This window comes from Littorina saxatilis, linkage group LG8 (genome assembly GCF_037325665.1).
Source record: "Littorina saxatilis isolate snail1 linkage group LG8, US_GU_Lsax_2.0, whole genome shotgun sequence".
Taxonomy (NCBI): Eukaryota; Metazoa; Mollusca; class Gastropoda; order Littorinimorpha; family Littorinidae; genus Littorina; species Littorina saxatilis.
Genome location: NC_090252.1, coordinates 3479728 through 3496548, shown reverse-complemented (window position 1 = coordinate 3496548; position 16821 = coordinate 3479728). Strand labels below are relative to the sequence as shown.

General features: G+C 43.9%; 1 protein-coding gene across 1 annotated transcript; it reads left to right on the top strand.

Moving 5' to 3' along the window:
- Positions 1–7027: 7027 nt before the first annotated feature.
- Positions 7028–15938, top strand: LOC138974466 (uncharacterized). Its single transcript, XM_070347185.1, has 5 exons — positions 7028–7451; positions 8028–8513; positions 8889–9036; positions 10096–15541; positions 15574–15938. The coding sequence occupies exons 1-4, from the start codon at positions 7028–7030 to the stop codon at positions 13847–13849; spliced, it is 4812 nt and encodes a 1603-aa protein (XP_070203286.1). The 3' UTR covers positions 13850–15541; positions 15574–15938.
- Positions 15939–16821: the final 883 nt, after the last annotated feature.

The following is a 16821-nucleotide window of genomic DNA, read 5'->3' as shown; positions in this document are numbered from 1 at the left end:
AGATATGGGTTTGCGTTGCGCATCAAGAGCATATGGTGTTACTGTCACAACTCTTAAAAGTCATTTAGAAGGAAACAAACAAATTTGCAAAAGAAGAAGTAAAGTTCACAGGAAGACCTTCTACATTAACACCAGATATAGAACAAGAACTAATCAATAGCATTCTTGAAGCTGAAATAAATTTGCCAACGTCACCCCCATCGTTGTTTTGTACACTGTACATGGAGATTCTGGTCATTATGATTGCTTGGTGTCAGCAGCAAATGTAAGCTTACCTGCTGCTGATGTCCTGCAACGCACAACCACAAGCTCGTCGAAGAGATCATCACGAAAAAAACCAATCTTCTCCTTACAAGCAAAAGCTGGAGATTTCACTTGCAAAAAGGCGTGCAGGTCAACAGAAAAGAGGAAAGAATGAAGCTACAAAATCTTCTGCTCAGAGAAACAAGAGGGGAATATCTTCTGATCAGAGGGAAAAAAGGAGAACATTCTCGACGATGCGTTCTATCCCGGGGGAAAGCACTTGGTACTGCTTCATGTGTGGCACCAACTCCCCTGAGGATATGTTATAGTGCCAGAAGTGCACACAGTAATCACACGATGACTGCGCTGACAGCAGCGGACAAAAGGACTTCGAAATCTGTAGCCTACTTAGCAATTTTTGTGTGTCTGCAAAATCAGTTCTTAAATCTGTTCTTAGTTATTTGCTTTGAGACTTTATGCGTAATGATTTTTACATTTAGTCAATTGGGCAGGTAGCCCTTTTATAATTATTTGTCAACAGAAGAGGGGTACAAATGAAGCTGCGAAATTTCGTGGTACTGCTTCATGTGTGGCACCAACTCCCCTGAGGATATGTTATAGTGCCAGAAGTGCACACAGTAATCACACGATGACTGCGCTGACAGTAGAAGACAAAGGACATTGTCTGCGAAATCGTTTTTTTGCCTATTTTTTCCTCTCTTTTTTAAAGGTTTTGTTTTTCAGTCCTTTTTAGACCTAGCCCTTATTTATCTTTTTGTTTTACATTTAAGGCTTAAATTGTTATCCGATTTGTTATTTCCTTGGTAAAAATCAAAATATGATGTTGAAAAAAAGACATTTACATAAAATGGCTTAATCAAAATGTTATGACGTATTTATTTATCTTGTGTGTGTGGCAATGTGTGCTTGTTTGTGTGTAAATGAGAGTGTGTGGGTGTATAAGTGTGTGTCTGAGACACAGACAGAGCTAGAAAGAGAGTCAGGGTGTGTTTGTATGTGTTCCGAGTTTGACAACACAGTGTTCCCCTTTACACACCCATGCGTCCAACCTGGAACAAATGCAGACATTTTTATTATGATCAGTCTGATGAGTTGCGTGACTTTTATTTTATTTTATGTGGTTCGTTTATTTACTGATAGAGTCTAGTATGTGACAATATAAAGAACGCTTTGCAATATCCATTTTTTTGTCTGGTACGGCTGTTTCTCCTTAACTGTTCCAGGTTTAGCGACTTTCCCCTACCACCTCTTTCAGCAAACAAAACTGACGCTTTGTATATGCATGGGCCGGCTATGTACCAACGTGCCCATACCGAAGTAATAAGAAAGAAAAGTAAAGTTGGGAGGGGGGTGGAGCAACTCAACACGCTCCAAGGCTAACTGAAAGTTCGCCGGTTGCCCATGGTATTGTTCGTGAAAGTCAATGTCTCTGTAGTAACCCAGTGTCGACCGACAGTCACACGTCCATACTTGTTTGGTGAAACAGCTATGACGTGTGTGCGGCATACATGAGCCTTGTAACAATTAGCACAGCCCCAGCGTGAAAGGGCATTCGCGTCAAAGCAAACAAACAAACAAACAAACACACTTACAAACACAGAACTAAGCAAACAAACAACACACACACTAACAAACAAACCAAATTATTCGTTATGAAATGGAAATGTTCTTGAAAAACAAGTTGATCCAAAATCAAAAAAAGAACAGAAAACTATACTTACATAATTTCGTTTAGTAACCACCCTATCACATATAAAATAATATGCATACAATACCTGCATTCATCAGGCATTTCTACACCAGGATGCCAAATTTGATTGGAATTGCATGACAATTGTGTGTTCTGGAGAGGGGGCAACATTCATATCACTGTTGAACTGTGTTTATGTCATTGATTGACAATGTGTGCACATATGTTGCTAACACTTTACAAGAAAGCTCACCTCATGTATTATTACCAGTGCGCAACACTTTATGAAGACGAATTGATAAACATCAGCGATACGGCTTTGACAAATGGTCGCACAAAGATTACTGCCATTCACTCAGAAGCAAACATGTTCTCCAAATTTGAGGTCAAGTATTTCAAATCCTTCTGAATACCACACTATAATTGTGTTTGTTCATTCTGGGGTAGACGACCAATCATGTTTAAGCCTCTTTTCAATGGGGTGCTTTAACTTTTAGTACATGTTGTCTCGATTTTGACTCTATTTCTACATTTAGTCAAGTTTTGACTTAATTCTTAACATAGACGGGGAATCGAGACGAGGGTGGTGGTGTATGTGTGTGTGTGTGTATGTGTGTGTGTGTGTGTGTGTGTTTGTCTGTGTGTGTATGTGTGTGTGTGTGTATGTGTGTGCATGTATGTGTGTGTGTGTGCGTGTGTGTGTGTGTGTGTTTTTGTTGTGTGTGTGTGTGCGTGTGTGTGAAAAGATCAGTTTCCAGAACACTTCTGGACCGATCTTCATGAAACTTCACATGAGAGTTCCTGGGTATGATATCCCCATACCAGCTTTTTCTTTTTTCAGATAAATGTCTTCGATGACGTCGTATCCGGCATTTAGTGACACGCCCTCATTTTTTAATCAAGTTGGTTGACTTTTTGGGAAGGGGTGTGTTGATCCTGTCCCCGCAGACATGGAAATGGCTGCTGTCAGAGCAGCACCTATTCCGGTTGAGCCAATGTGTGTGACCTGAAACGTGACCTGAAACACATTACCATTTTCTTATGAAGGGAAATACATCGTATAAAGCGCTTTCAAATCATGAAGTCAAATTAGTTTGCCTAAACATCAACATTAATCAAAAAAGTCTTAACCGTGACTGAGTCTTGGTTGACCAAAATCAGTCGAACAAGGCAACGCTGTCGGTATCATGCAAACAGGGCACCTAATCTGCATTGAATTAGACACACCCACACAACACATACACGTATGATTGTAGGGACCCTGTTCGGCATTGTGTCATTTTTGGCCGTAGAAATCGATTGGATGCTCCATATATATTTGTGCGAAATGAGAAATTGATATAATTTAAACCTACCAAAACGTCACGTAATTACGCTATTTCCAGCTATATCCGAAAGGCACGTTACAATAATTCAAACAAAAACACATAATTACAACACGCGTAATCTAGGGATTAACACCAATTCCAAAGTAGGTCTTGTGGTTGAAACTGATCGGACAGAAACCTCATTCAACTACCCAACCCTCGTTTATCTAAATCTGTGCATGTGTTAATGTTCAAACTTGTAGCATAACATCTGCCCGATTGATTTATCTCATTTTTGTCATACTTGTTTCTTCACACTCTGAACATTTTACACGCAAACTAGTAGCGACATCCTTTTTACATTTAGTCAAGTTTTGACTAAATGTATTAACGTAGAGGGGGGAATCGAGACGAGGGTCATATGGTGTATGTGTGTGTGTGTGTGTGTGTGTGTGTGTGTGTGTGTGTGTAGAGCGATTCAGAGAAAACTACTGGACTGATCTTTATGAAATTCGACATGAGAGTTCCTGGGTATGAAATCCCCAGACGTGTTTTTCATTTTTTTGATAAATGTCTTTGATGACAAATTGATTGATATTTTGGTCAAGTAATCTTCGACAAAGCCCGGACTTCGGTATTGCATTTCAGCTTGGTGGCGTAAAAATCAATTAATGACTTTGGTCATTAAAAATCTGAAAATTGTAAAAAAAAAAATTTTTTTTATAAAACGATCCAAATTTACGTTCATCTTATACTCCATCATTTGCTGATTCCAAAAACATATAAATATGTTATATTTGGATTAAACACAAGCTCTGAAAATTAAAAATATAAAAATTATGATCAATTTTTTTGTTCTCCAAATCAATCTAAAAATACTTTCATCTTATTCCTTGTCGGTTCCTGATTCCAAAAACATATAGATATGATAAGTTTGGATTAAAAACACGCTCAGAAAGTTAAAACGAAGAGAGGTACAGAAAAGCGTGCTGTCCTTCTCAGCGCAACTACTACCCCCGCTCTTCTTGTCAATTTCACTGCCTTTGCCGTGCGCGGTGGAATGACGATGCTACGAGTATACGGTCTTGCTGAAAAATGGCATTGCGTTCAGTTTCATAATGTGAGTTCGACAGCTACTTGACTAAATGTTGTATTTTCGCCTTACGCGACTTGTTTTTTTTTCAATAGGTGTCCGATCTCTTTTAGCAAGATTTCAACATTGTGTGTTTGTCCAATAGTGTGGCTTTGTTTCGCGAGAAGGATTGAAACCCATAGCGTTACAGTCTTTCCCTTCAACACGGAAACTTCCATGACACCTTGCGATCTCTGTGCATGCCGATGTGGCATGCAGTCACCTACTTTTGTTGTAATTACGTTTGCTCAAGCCATTGCACGATGTAAAAAGAAGTAGACCGTGTTTTTATTGTAGCACCTTGTTGTGACCCGTTTTGTGGAGCGTTAATATTTTTACGTGAGATTCACGTGCTCCTTGTTCAGTTGTTGTGACCTGGTTTTGGTCGGAGTGTCACAAACTGCGTCGTTTAGTTCTAGAACACCGTGAGATTCACGTGCTCTTTTCCGTGTTTTGATTTTGAGGTGAGCCCTGCGAATCTGCGTTGCAAGTTTTAGAATACGTGTGACTCACGTGTTTTTAGCTTTGTGATGTCAGCTAGTTCCTTGGTCTTCTTTCTGTTAAATATACCGTTTTAAGTTTTGGGCATGCACGGAGTGCGTGATCGGTTACTGATTGGTTGTAAAATAGTAGTTTCACCCGATTCTGTCTTAGGAATGTTGTTGGTTGGTCAATCCGGTGACCTTGGACTTTTGAATAACTATTCCATGTTAGGTTTTTTGTTTCCATAAATACCGCTGCTTGACTCCTGTCTCGTCAGTCGATCTGAGGGTTTTAGGAAGCGTTTGGTTTTGATGTAAACGTATGAAGGTTATTAAGTGAACCAACGGAGTGTTTCTTATGTTTTAACGTCAACGTAATGTTCTTGGAGACAGTTGTTTCTCAAGTGTGAATCGTTTTGTGCCCTTCGTTTGTGAGGCAACACGTTTTGGTACTGCTGGTCAACCCACACAGCGCATAAGGTAATTTTGTTGTTACTTGTTTGTGTTGTGTTTTGGTCGCCATTTTGTAATGACTTTGTGAGTTGTTTATGTATAACGTGAGTTGAAAGTCTGACTTGTTGTAGTGTTTCTTTATTGTGTGTTCAACTGTTCTAGTGTTGTGAACGTACAGCAATGTTTTGTAGACGCTAGAAAGTCGCTAATGTTTATAATGATAACTTGTGTTTTCTGTGGTTAACGAAGTTCGAAGTGAAACGTTTTCTCCGACTTTTTCAGCCTTACGTTAAAAGAATTTAGGTAAAAGAAGCTTGCGGTCTGTGGTGATCGTTTGTAAACGGGCTTATTTCTTGTAACGTTATTGAGGGAAAGTGGATGAGTAAATATCTTGTTTGTGACTTTGATTAACGCAGGAACGTTGTCGTTAGACTTTTTTGGTATGACTGTTTGCTTTGTATTCCTGGCCTGATGAGTCAACGTTTTGTATTTTTCTGAAAGTAGCCATTTTGGTTTTAAACGTATGTATGCTAAGTTTCTTGAGTATTCTTAGTGCTTATGGTATTGTTGAACGTACGGAACGTAATTCTTTATTGTTGTTGAACGTATGGAACGTAATTCTTTATTGTTGTTGAAGGACTAACCAACGAGTGTTTGGTATTTGTAACTTTCTTGTCTGTTTGTCTTCGCCTGTCTTGTGATTGTTTATTTTTCTTGTATTTACTTCTCGTGTCTTGTTAATGCATTTGATACTTTTGCCATGTCTAATAATTTGTTTTCTTTTCTCTTTTTCTTTCTGTCCATAAGTTTTTTACCGCAATACGTAGTATCGCAATACGTAGTATCTCATTACGTAGTACTGTAACTATATATGCATTACTGATACCTTAGTGTCAGATGTAAAATAATAAACCAGTACTTTTGCGCGTTATCGCTTGTAACCTGTGTTTGTCATTTCGTATGAACAATATGTAGTACCAGCCTCGCTCACGAAGGCGCGCACAGTAAAAAACTTAGTTGCTGTCGCCCAGTAAAAAACTTAGTTGCTGTCGCCCAGTAAAAAACTTAGCTGCTGAAGCCCAGTGAAGTAAACATTTTAGTTGCTGACGCCCAGTGAAAGAACTTTAGCTAAAGTAAACAAACTTAGCTGAAGTCCAGCCAAGTGAATGTAAAGAACTGTTGTTATTGATGCTCAATGAACGTAAACGTAGCTGTTGATAACCAGCAAAAGACTTTATTGTTACCTGTCACCGTGTTAGTGAACCATAGTTTGACATAGATCAACTTGTCGGTTAGAGATCTTCCTACTCCGTATCCGGCGCATTTTTTGTGACTTTTGTGTATTATCCCAAACGACCCTCAGATCGATTCATTTTACTTTATAACCAGATAAACCTTATGTAGGTTTTTTAGTGCTTTTGAATAAGCGAACATTGTAATGGAGAAGATTCCAGCAGATAAACCATTGGAAGCTTCAGGTTATGACGTTAACGGCGATGAAGATGAACATTCTCAAAGGCCTAGGCGTGACATTAAGCCTACTGAAAAAGGTAGAGAGTACCAGATTGAGATCAAAACTAGAAACTTCGCAAGACAACGAACATTCTTGGAACGAGCAATCGGTGAGATAGTCACAGAGCTTAACCAAGAAACTCCTAATCAAGAGTCGTTAACCAGTCAAAAACAAATTGTTTTGAGCATGTACAAGGATCTTGGTGACATAGAGAAAGGTCTTCGTAGTATTGGTAGCGGTGAAACCATTCAGGAAAGTTGGGATGATGTTCAGAGGACAGTTCAGACAATTATGTTTGACATTGATCGAGCTCTTGACAGACAAACGACTAGCGTGCAGGTGACTAAGGAGCCTACTTCCAGGCATAGCAGTGTTACACCTAGCGTTGGGTCATCCACCCACAAGTCAGCCAGTGGTAAGACTGCCAGCCATAAAGCAGCTAGCATTACGTCAGCCATCCACAAGTCAGCTAGCCACAAGTCGGGTATCAGGAGATCAGGTAGCCAAGTAGCTTCTCGCGCAGAGTCTCTCCGCTCTAAAAGTGTTAGCTCTGAAGACACTAAATTGGCTCTTAAACTAGAGGCTGCATCCCTGGCCATAAAAGTGGAAGGTGACGCAATAAAGGAAGCTCAGTTTAGTGAACTGGATCTCTTACAACAACAATATGCTGAGAGAACAGCAGCTAGGCAGACTGAGGAAGCTGAGAGAACTGCAGCTAGGCAGACTGAGGAAGCTAAGAGAAATGCAGCTAGGCAGACTGAGGAAGCTGAGAGAAATGCAGCTAGGCTGATCGAAGAAACTGCTAGGCAGGCTAAGGAAGCTGAGAGAATAGCAGCTAGACAGGCCGAAGACGCAGCTGAAGCAGCTCTTGAAGATATTAAACAGAAAAAGGCTTTGAGACAAATTCAGTCCACCGAATTGAAAATTAGCTTAAGAGAACAACAAGCTATGTTACAAGTATTGGAACAAGGTGAATCCGTTCAGCAGGATCTCCCTGATCTACCGTCAGTTGATTTGTTGAACACTAGGTTCCACCCTCGTCCTTTCGTTCCCTTGTACAGTCTTGTAGCCCCTCCTCTAAACAATGAGCAAACAGCGATAGGAATAGGGACAGGTGCTGCCGTCATTGCTGACCAAGGGACACACCAGCCAGCCTTGGACGCCACGTCTGTTCCTGTCTGTCAAGCTGCCGTCATTGCTGATCAAGGGACACACCAGCCAGCCTTGGACGTCACGTCTGTTCCTGTCTGCAACGCCGCCAGCACCCGTGACATCTCTACTGTCAACGCTGCTGTCACCAACTTCATCGCAGGAACCACAACGACTGAGCCACGACAGCACGCGTTACCTGTCGTGGACCTCGTCGTTGGAGTCAACGCCTCTACAAGCGCCGCTACTACCAACAACGCCACCTATGAGGTGTACGGACCTCAACGTAGAGAGGATGTCAACGCCCCCCATCACGTCGGAACGAGCGCTCCTTTTGTCCATCAGGAGCCCTTCACACCCAACTACACGACGGCTGCAACTACATCCTCCATGCGGCCTACAGCGCTGCTGACCACACTGCAGCACCCTCTTGGTGCGTACACTGGTCAGCCGCCTCTGCACAACGTTGGACACTCAACGACAAGCGTCACAGGCTCTCGCCCGCCTGATCTCGACCACACAGGTTGGTCCTATCACCTACCAGAGACAAGGGAAGGTGATGAGACGCAAGAACGACACACCTACTTCCCAGAAGAACGTCACCAACGCATGGACCACAGACGTTTCCAAGTTGCCCCACCCTGTTTCCCCTATGATACCCACCTACATCCCAAACCAGAGCCTTTCGTGCCCACATTCCTGGACCCACATCAGACCACCCCCAAAGTTATTTGGGGAAACGAAAACGCAAGGCCCCCTGCGTACATGAACTTTGACAAGGAATGTCATGCAGATCGTCCATTTGCCTCCTACCCCCCGTCTGCGTACTACCAACGTCCACTTGCTACTCCTGCCAAGCAGGACACTCCTATGGACTCTCTCGCCAAAACCCTATCAGACGCTCTGATGATCAACCGCTTGCCGATGCAGGAGCCGTGCATTTTTGTTGGTGACCCTCTCCAATATCCCATTTGGAGATCGTCGTTTGCGTTTCTCATCGAGAGACAGAACATAACCAGCAGTGAGAAGTTATTGTATCTGCAACGGTACATCGGAGGTCAAGCAAAGGAGGCCGTGACCGGCTTCTTTCTGCTGAGAGAAGGTGATGCCTACGAGAGAGCCATGGAAGTGCTGGAAAATCGGTTCGGCAACTCATACGTCGTTTCGCAAGCTTTCCGGACCAAGCTGGACGAATGGACCCCAGTCAAAAGCAAGGATCCCAAGGGACTCAGAAGTCTGGCCGATTTCTTGCAGCAATGTTCCGTTGCTGCCCAGGAAGTTGGTGGACTGAGCATCCTGGATGATGCCCAGTACTTACGGAAGATCGTCGGAAAGCTCCCAGACTGGATGAGTCACAGATGGTCTAGAACAGTTGCTCGAACTAAGGTTGAAAAGAAGAGGTATCCTCTGTTCAATGAACTCGTGTCGTTCGTTACTCTCGAAGCAGACATTTCTAACGACCCTGTTTTCGGCTTGACAAGTGCATCGGGGACACCAAGAAAGTTCACAACGAACCTGTCAACCCTGACAGAGGATGTCACCGCATGTCTGCACTGTCAACTTCCGGACCATGACGCTGGGACATGTAAGGAACTCATAGTGAAGCCTCTGGTTGAGATACGAGATTTTCTGTTCAAGAACCGTATCTGCTACGGATGTCTCAGAAGTAAGGATCACCAGAGCCGTCAATGTATGCAGAAACAGACGTGCAAGAAGTGCAAGAAGGCTCATCCCACTTGTCTTCATGATGACAATTTCAAATATCAGAACAGTATGAGTGAAAACAAAGGGGCGAGTGAACACAAGAACAATTACCGTACCTCTGCTGCTGACGTTCAAGAGCCACTGACATCGTCGACCCCTACGGTGTCTGCTCTTAAGGCCAGCGAGGAAAACAGCATCGGTTTCACGTCTATGATCGTTCCCGTTCTCGTTTCCAGTGACTCTAACCCCAACGTAGAAGTGCTGACGTACGCACTACTGGACACTATGTCCAACGCCACTTTTGTAGTGCAGTCAGTGGCTGAAGAAGTTAAAGCCAAATCGCAGCCGACTACACTCAGGGTCTCCACACTGACTGAGGACAATGCTGTGGTCTCCGGCAGGAAGTACTCTGGATTGCGTGTCCGCTCTCCTACCTCCAGTGAGTTTGTCAGGCTCCCTTCTGCCATCTCACGACCTTACCTGTCCGTTGACCCCACGCAAATCCCCACCTCAGAGACTGTCAAAGTTTACCCACATCTTCAACACCTGTCCCCAAAACTTCCCCCCTTGTACCCTGATTGCGAAGCAGGCCTCCTCATCGGCTATGACTGCGCTGAAGCCCTCATGCCCCTAAACGTTGTCCAAGGACTGCCATTTGCAGTAGAGACTAAGTTAGGTTGGAGCATCGTCGGCAAGTCACCGCATTCCGTCGCCTTTGATGGTGTAGGCTCGTCCATGCACGTAGTCGTTAAGCCAGGATCAAGACAAGAAGAAAGTGCAGCTCACGTCTACAAAATACAGGTGGATGAGGTATCGTGTACTGACCTACTACACGTTATGGAGAGAGACTTTGCTGATAGTGACACAGGATCCATGTCTCAAGATGATTTGAAGTTCATGAAGATCGTGAAGGAGAACGTGAAGGTCAACGAAGCTGGTCACTACGAGATGCCTCTGCCTTTTCGGCCAGAACAACCGTCTCTTCCTGACAACAGAGGTGCCGCAGTCAAGCGTCTCATGGGACTGAAACGCCAGTTTGAGAAGAAGCCTGGGTACCGTGAAGACTATATCAAGTTCATGAACGTGATTTTGGAGCGAGGTGACGCTGAACTGATTCCCAAGAACGAAGTCGAGGTCCCAAATCGCTGGTACATCCCACATCACGGCGTGTACAACGACAAGAAGCCAGGAAAGATTCGTGTGGTTTTTGACTGTAGTGCACGTCACCTAGGCACGTCCTTGAACGATCTTCTCCTACAAGGCCCAGACCTAATCAGCTCCCTTTCCGGCGTTCTCTGTCGTTTCCGCAAGGGTCCCATAGCATTTTCCTGTGACGTGGAAAAAATGTACCACCAGTTTCACGTCTCCGAGCCCCATCGAGACTTTCTGCGCTTCCTTTGGTGGAAGGACGGTGATACGAGTGGCCAGCCGCTTGACTACCGCATGAAGGTGCACATCTTCGGAGCTACATCGTCTCCAGGCTGCGCAAACTTCGGCCTCAAGCAGGTGGCAAAGGACAACGCCAAAATCAGCGCCAAGGCATCAGCCTTTCTGCAGCGTGACTTTTATGTCGATGATGGACTTCAAGCCAAAGACTCTGTTGAAGAAGCAGCAGATGTGCTCATGAAGGCTAGAGAAATTTGTGAACACGGACAATTGAGGCTGCACAAGATAGTCTCCAACTCAAAGGAACTTTTAGAGTACTTCCCCGACTCTGAAGTTACGTCAACCAAGGCCACAGAACTCGCAGTCCCTTGTAGCACACCAGAAATTGAGCGGACTCTTGGCCTTCACTGGTGCACTGATGATGACACGCTGGGTTTTACTGACAACCCCAGACTGGGTCCCTCGAACAGAAGAGGAGTTCTCTCTACAATTGCGTCAGTCTACGACCCCCTTGGTTTTCTGGCCCCCTTTTTGCTGACTGGAAAATTGATTCTCCAGGAACTGTGTCGCCAGGAGCTCGGCTGGGACGATCCGCTGCCACCATCGCTTCAAGAACGTTGGGAAGAGTGGCTGAAGGATCTATCCCGACTGGGTTGCGTCAAGGTACCCAGGAACTACTTGCCCACAGACTTTGGCACCGTGAAGAATGTAGAGCTACATCACTTCTCAGACGCGTCTACAGCAGGATACGGCCAGTGTTCGTACCTGCGCTTTGAGAATCATCTAGGCAACATTCACAGTATGCTTGTAGTCGCCAAAGCACGAGTGGCTCCGCTTCGACACGTCACTGTCCCTCGTCTGGAGCTAACGGCAGCAGTACTTTCCGTCAAGATGGCAAGATTTCTTCAAGAAGAACTGGACTTTGAGAGCATTGAACATTTCTTTTGGACTGACTCTATGATTGTACTCGCTTATTTGAAGAACGAGTCCAAGCGTTTTCACGTCTTTGTCGCAAATAGAGTCCAACAAATACGTCAGTTCTCACAGGCCAGTCAGTGGAATCATGTTTCTACAAAGGAGAACCCAGCTGATTATGCATCACGGGGATTGTCTGTGAGTGACCTCATGACATCAGAGTGGTTCCATGGTCCCGCGTTCTTGAGCCAGTCCCTTCCGAAATCAGATGACTTTTTCGAGATCCCAGATGACGATGTTGAGGTGAAAGTGTGCAAGGCTACTACCTCTAAAGAAGTGTCTGTTCAGTCGTTTGAGCAGATCGCCCGACGATTCTCCTCCAAGACATCTCTGATAAGAGCCATGGCTGTTTTGGTACGCAAATGCAATGCCATTAAGGGGCACCAGTCGTCTCCCCTTGAAGTGCTTGAAGTCACTGAGAAGAAGTTCATCGAATGTCTTCAGAAAGAACATTTTGAACGCCCAACGCCTTCTTTACGTAACCAGCTTCAGGCACTCAACGCTCACAAGGACGTTGATGGAATACTGAGAGTATATGGTCGCTCTCAAAATTCATCATCCTCTTCAGCTGACAAGTTTCCCATACTACTACCTCGAGACAGTCACTTCTCTTTCCTGGTGGCTCAGGACTGTCATGCTGCGATAGCCCACCAAGGGAGAATGTTCACGATCAACCAAGTACGAGCCAGCGGTTTCTGGATCATTGGCATTCGTCACGTCGTCTCCTCGTTGGTGCGCCGCTGTGTTCACTGCCGATGGCATCGCTCAGGGCCAGCTGGACAGAAGATGGCCGATCTCCCTCCAGAGCGTCTTGACCCATCCCCACCGTTCACGTACTGTGGCATTGACTGTTTCGGCCCATTTCACGTCAAAGATGGACGTAGGGAGGTGAAAAGGTACGGACTGATCGTGACGTGTTTTGCCTCTAGGGCAATCCACATTGAAACCCTGGATGACATGTCAAGTGATTCCTTCATCAACGCCCTACGCATTGTTGTCTCCATGCGAGGAAACATATCACGCATTTGGTGTGACAAAGGAACGAACTTTGTAGGTGCATGCAATGAGTTCAAACTGGCATGGAAGGAGATGGACTCTGAACGACTGACATCAAAGATGCTGGAAAGCAAATGTGAGTTCAAGTTCAACCCCCCTGCAGCTAGTCACATGGGTGGCGTTTGGGAGCGTCAGATCCGAACGATACGCAGCATCCTGAATGGTCTTCTCAGAAGATCAGGCCAGCGTCTCACTACCTCATCACTTCGTACGTTCCTATACGAGGTGATGGCCATCGTGAACAGTCGACCACTGTCTGTCGAGTCACTGGAATCGGCAGATGGACCACGCCCTTTGACCCCCAACCACGTCCTCACCATGAAGTCAGGTGCCATCCTTCCGCCCCCTGGTGTGTTTGAAGATCCAGACCTGTACGCCAGGAAACGTTGGCGCTGTGTCCAGCGGATGGCAGACGAATTCTGGCTGCTATGGAAGAGCCAGTACCTTTCACTTTTGCAGAAACGTCGTGTCTGGCAACGTCCCCAGGCAAACGTACAGGTGGGAGATGTTGTTGTCTTGCATGACCAGAACTTGTGCAGATCAGAGTGGTGCATGGCTCGTGTAGTCGAAGTGATGCCTGGATCTGATGGACTGGTCAGACGAGTGAAAGTGCATGTTGGAACAAAGGCTCTAGACAATCACGGCCGTCCCACTGGTGATAGTCGCATATTAGAGCGACCTATTCACAAAATGACTGTGTTAGTTGATCGTGAAAATCACGAAGACAAAGCTGTGTAGGCGAACTGAAAGAACATTGAACGTTGGAGTGTTTTTCCAATTTGACAGTTGTAGATTGTTGCGGTTTGTTTTTATACCAGATGATGTAACGGACATTTATGTTTTAAGTGGTGCGTTTTCTTTATGCCGTCGAGTAAATGACCAGTGGCATTTAGTTGAAACGAGATGTGTTGAAACACTGAAAATGATTGAACCGTAATATTGCTGTGTAAATGTTTTGCAACACAATGATTTTGAGTTGTAAATTTGAAATGTCTAAATCTGCGTTATTCTTCTTTTGATATAAGGAATGTGTTTGTACAAAGGTTTTTTGAAGTAAATTATATTAATATAATTTCCGGTGGGAGTGTGCATGCCGATGTGGCATGCAGTCACCTACTTTTGTTGTAATTACGTTTGCTCAAGTCATTGCACGATGTAAAAAGAAGTAGACCGTGTTTTTATTGTAGCACCTTGTTGTGACCCGTTTTGTGGAGCGTTAATATTTTTACGTGAGATTCACGTGCTCCTTGTTCAGTTGTTGTGACCTGGTTTTGGTCGGAGTGTCACAAACTGCGTCGTTTAGTTCTAGAACACCGTGAGATTCACGTGCTCTTTTCCGTGTTTTGATTTTGAGGTGAGCCCTGCGAATCTGCGTTGCAAGTTTTAGAATACGTGTGACTCACGTGTTTTTAGCTTTGTGATGTCAGCTAGTTCCTTGGTCTTCTTTCTGTTAAATATACCGTTTTAAGTTTTGGGCATGCACGGAGTGCGTGATCGGTTACTGATTGGTTGTAAAATAGTAGTTTCACCCGATTCTGTCTTAGGAATGTTGTTGGTTGGTCAATCCGGTGACCTTGGACTTTTGAATAACTATTCCATGTTAGGTTTTTTGTTTCCATAAATACCGCTGCTTGACTCCTGTCTCGTCAGTCGATCTGAGGGTTTTAGGAAGCGTTTGGTTTTGATGTAAACGTATGAAGGTTATTAAGTGAACCAACGGAGTGTTTCTTATGTTTTAACGTCAACGTAATGTTCTTGGAGACAGTTGTTTCTCAAGTGTGAATCGTTTTGTGCCCTTCGTTTGTGAGGCAACACGTTTTGGTACTGCTGGTCAACCCACACAGCGCATAAGGTAATTTTGTTGTTACTTGTTTGTGTTGTGTTTTGGTCGCCATTTTGTAATGACTTTGTGAGTTGTTTATGTATAACGTGAGTTGAAAGTCTGACTTGTTGTAGTGTTTCTTTATTGTGTGTTCAACTGTTCTAGTGTTGTGAACGTACAGCAATGTTTTGTAGACGCTAGAAAGTCGCTAATGTTTATAATGATAACTTGTGTTTTCTGTGGTTAACGAAGTTCGAAGTGAAACGTTTTCTCCGACTTTTTCAGCCTTACGTTAAAAGAATTTAGGTAAAAGAAGCTTGCGGTCTGTGGTGATCGTTTGTAAACGGGCTTATTTCTTGTAACGTTATTGAGGGAAAGTGGATGAGTAAATATCTTGTTTGTGACTTTGATTAACGCAGGAACGTTGTCGTTAGACTTTTTTGGTATGACTGTTTGCTTTGTATTCCTGGCCTGATGAGTCAACGTTTTGTATTTTTCTGAAAGTAGCCATTTTGGTTTTAAACGTATGTATGCTAAGTTTCTTGAGTATTCTTAGTGCTTATGGTATTGTTGAACGTACGGAACGTAATTCTTTATTGTTGTTGAACGTATGGAACGTAATTCTTTATTGTTGTTGAAGGACTAACCAACGAGTGTTTGGTATTTGTAACTTTCTTGTCTGTTTGTCTTCGCCTGTCTTGTGATTGTTTATTTTTCTTGTATTTACTTCTCGTGTCTTGTTAATGCATTTGATACTTTTGCCATGTCTAATAATTTGTTTTCTTTTCTCTTTTTCTTTCTGTCCATAAGTTTTTTACCGCAATACGTAGTATCGCAATACGTAGTATCTCATTACGTAGTACTGTAACTATATATGCATTACTGATACCTTAGTGTCAGATGTAAAATAATAAACCAGTACTTTTGCGCGTTATCGCTTGTAACCTGTGTTTGTCATTTCGTATGAACAATATGTAGTACCAGCCTCGCTCACGAAGGCGCGCACAATCTCTGTAAACAAACACTTTAATACATTCTTTGAGGTTGCCATCGTGGATTGATGCCTATGGTCAACGCATCATTGAAGCTCGACGGAGCGAGGCAAACGGATGAGGATGATAATACAACAAAATCAATCATAGAGAGAGAGCAAGAGAATACTTGCATTGTAATCCTGACCGACGAGTTCTTTGATCTTAGCCTTGAGGAGTGTTTCGTAGTGAGGATGAGATCGGTACAGAGATCCGTCAACCGCTATTGTCACCTCCGTCTGGCCCACGTGTTTTACAAGTGTTGCTATCACTGAAACAACCAACATATAGTTAATGCGCGTACGACTGTCACACACACACACACACACACACATACACACACACACACACACACACACACACACACACACACACACACACACTCACTCTCGCACTAACACACGCACGCTCACACACTCACACTCACTCTCTCTCTCTCTCTCTCTCTCTCTCTCTCTCTCTCTCTCTCTCTCTCTCTTTCCAATTATGTCTTTTATTCCCCCTTATTCATTGACAATACCTAGAATACATGTATGTAATTCGAACTCCTCACAAATTTGATCTCAATTAGATGAATGTCTTAACTAAATGTCCACATCCGTATACATTTGTCATGAGAACAGCGATGACCATAGTGCGTGGTGGTAAGACGTCGCCCTCCTAATCGGGAGGTCGTGAGTTCGAATCCCGGTCGCTGCCGCCTGGTGGGTTAAGAGTGGAGATTTTTCCGATCTCCCAGGTCAACTTATGTGCAGACCTGCAAGTGACTTAACCCCCTTCGTGTGTACACGCAAGCACAAGACCACGTGCGCACGGAAAACGATCCTGTAATCCATGTCAGAGTTCGGTGGGTTATG

Bases quoted from the DNA above. Each gene is read 5' to 3' on its own strand.
- LOC138974466 (XM_070347185.1), top strand. From the start codon at position 7,028: ATGTACAAGGATCTTGGTGACATAGAGAAAGGTCTTCGTAGTATTGGT. The intron at 7,452-8,027 runs GTGACGCAATAA...CTGTCTGTCAAG, and splicing joins CCTGGCCATAAAAGTGGAAG to CTGCCGTCATTGCTGATCAA. The intron at 8,514-8,888 runs GTTGGTCCTATC...AAACCCTATCAG, and splicing joins GCCTGATCTCGACCACACAG to ACGCTCTGATGATCAACCGC.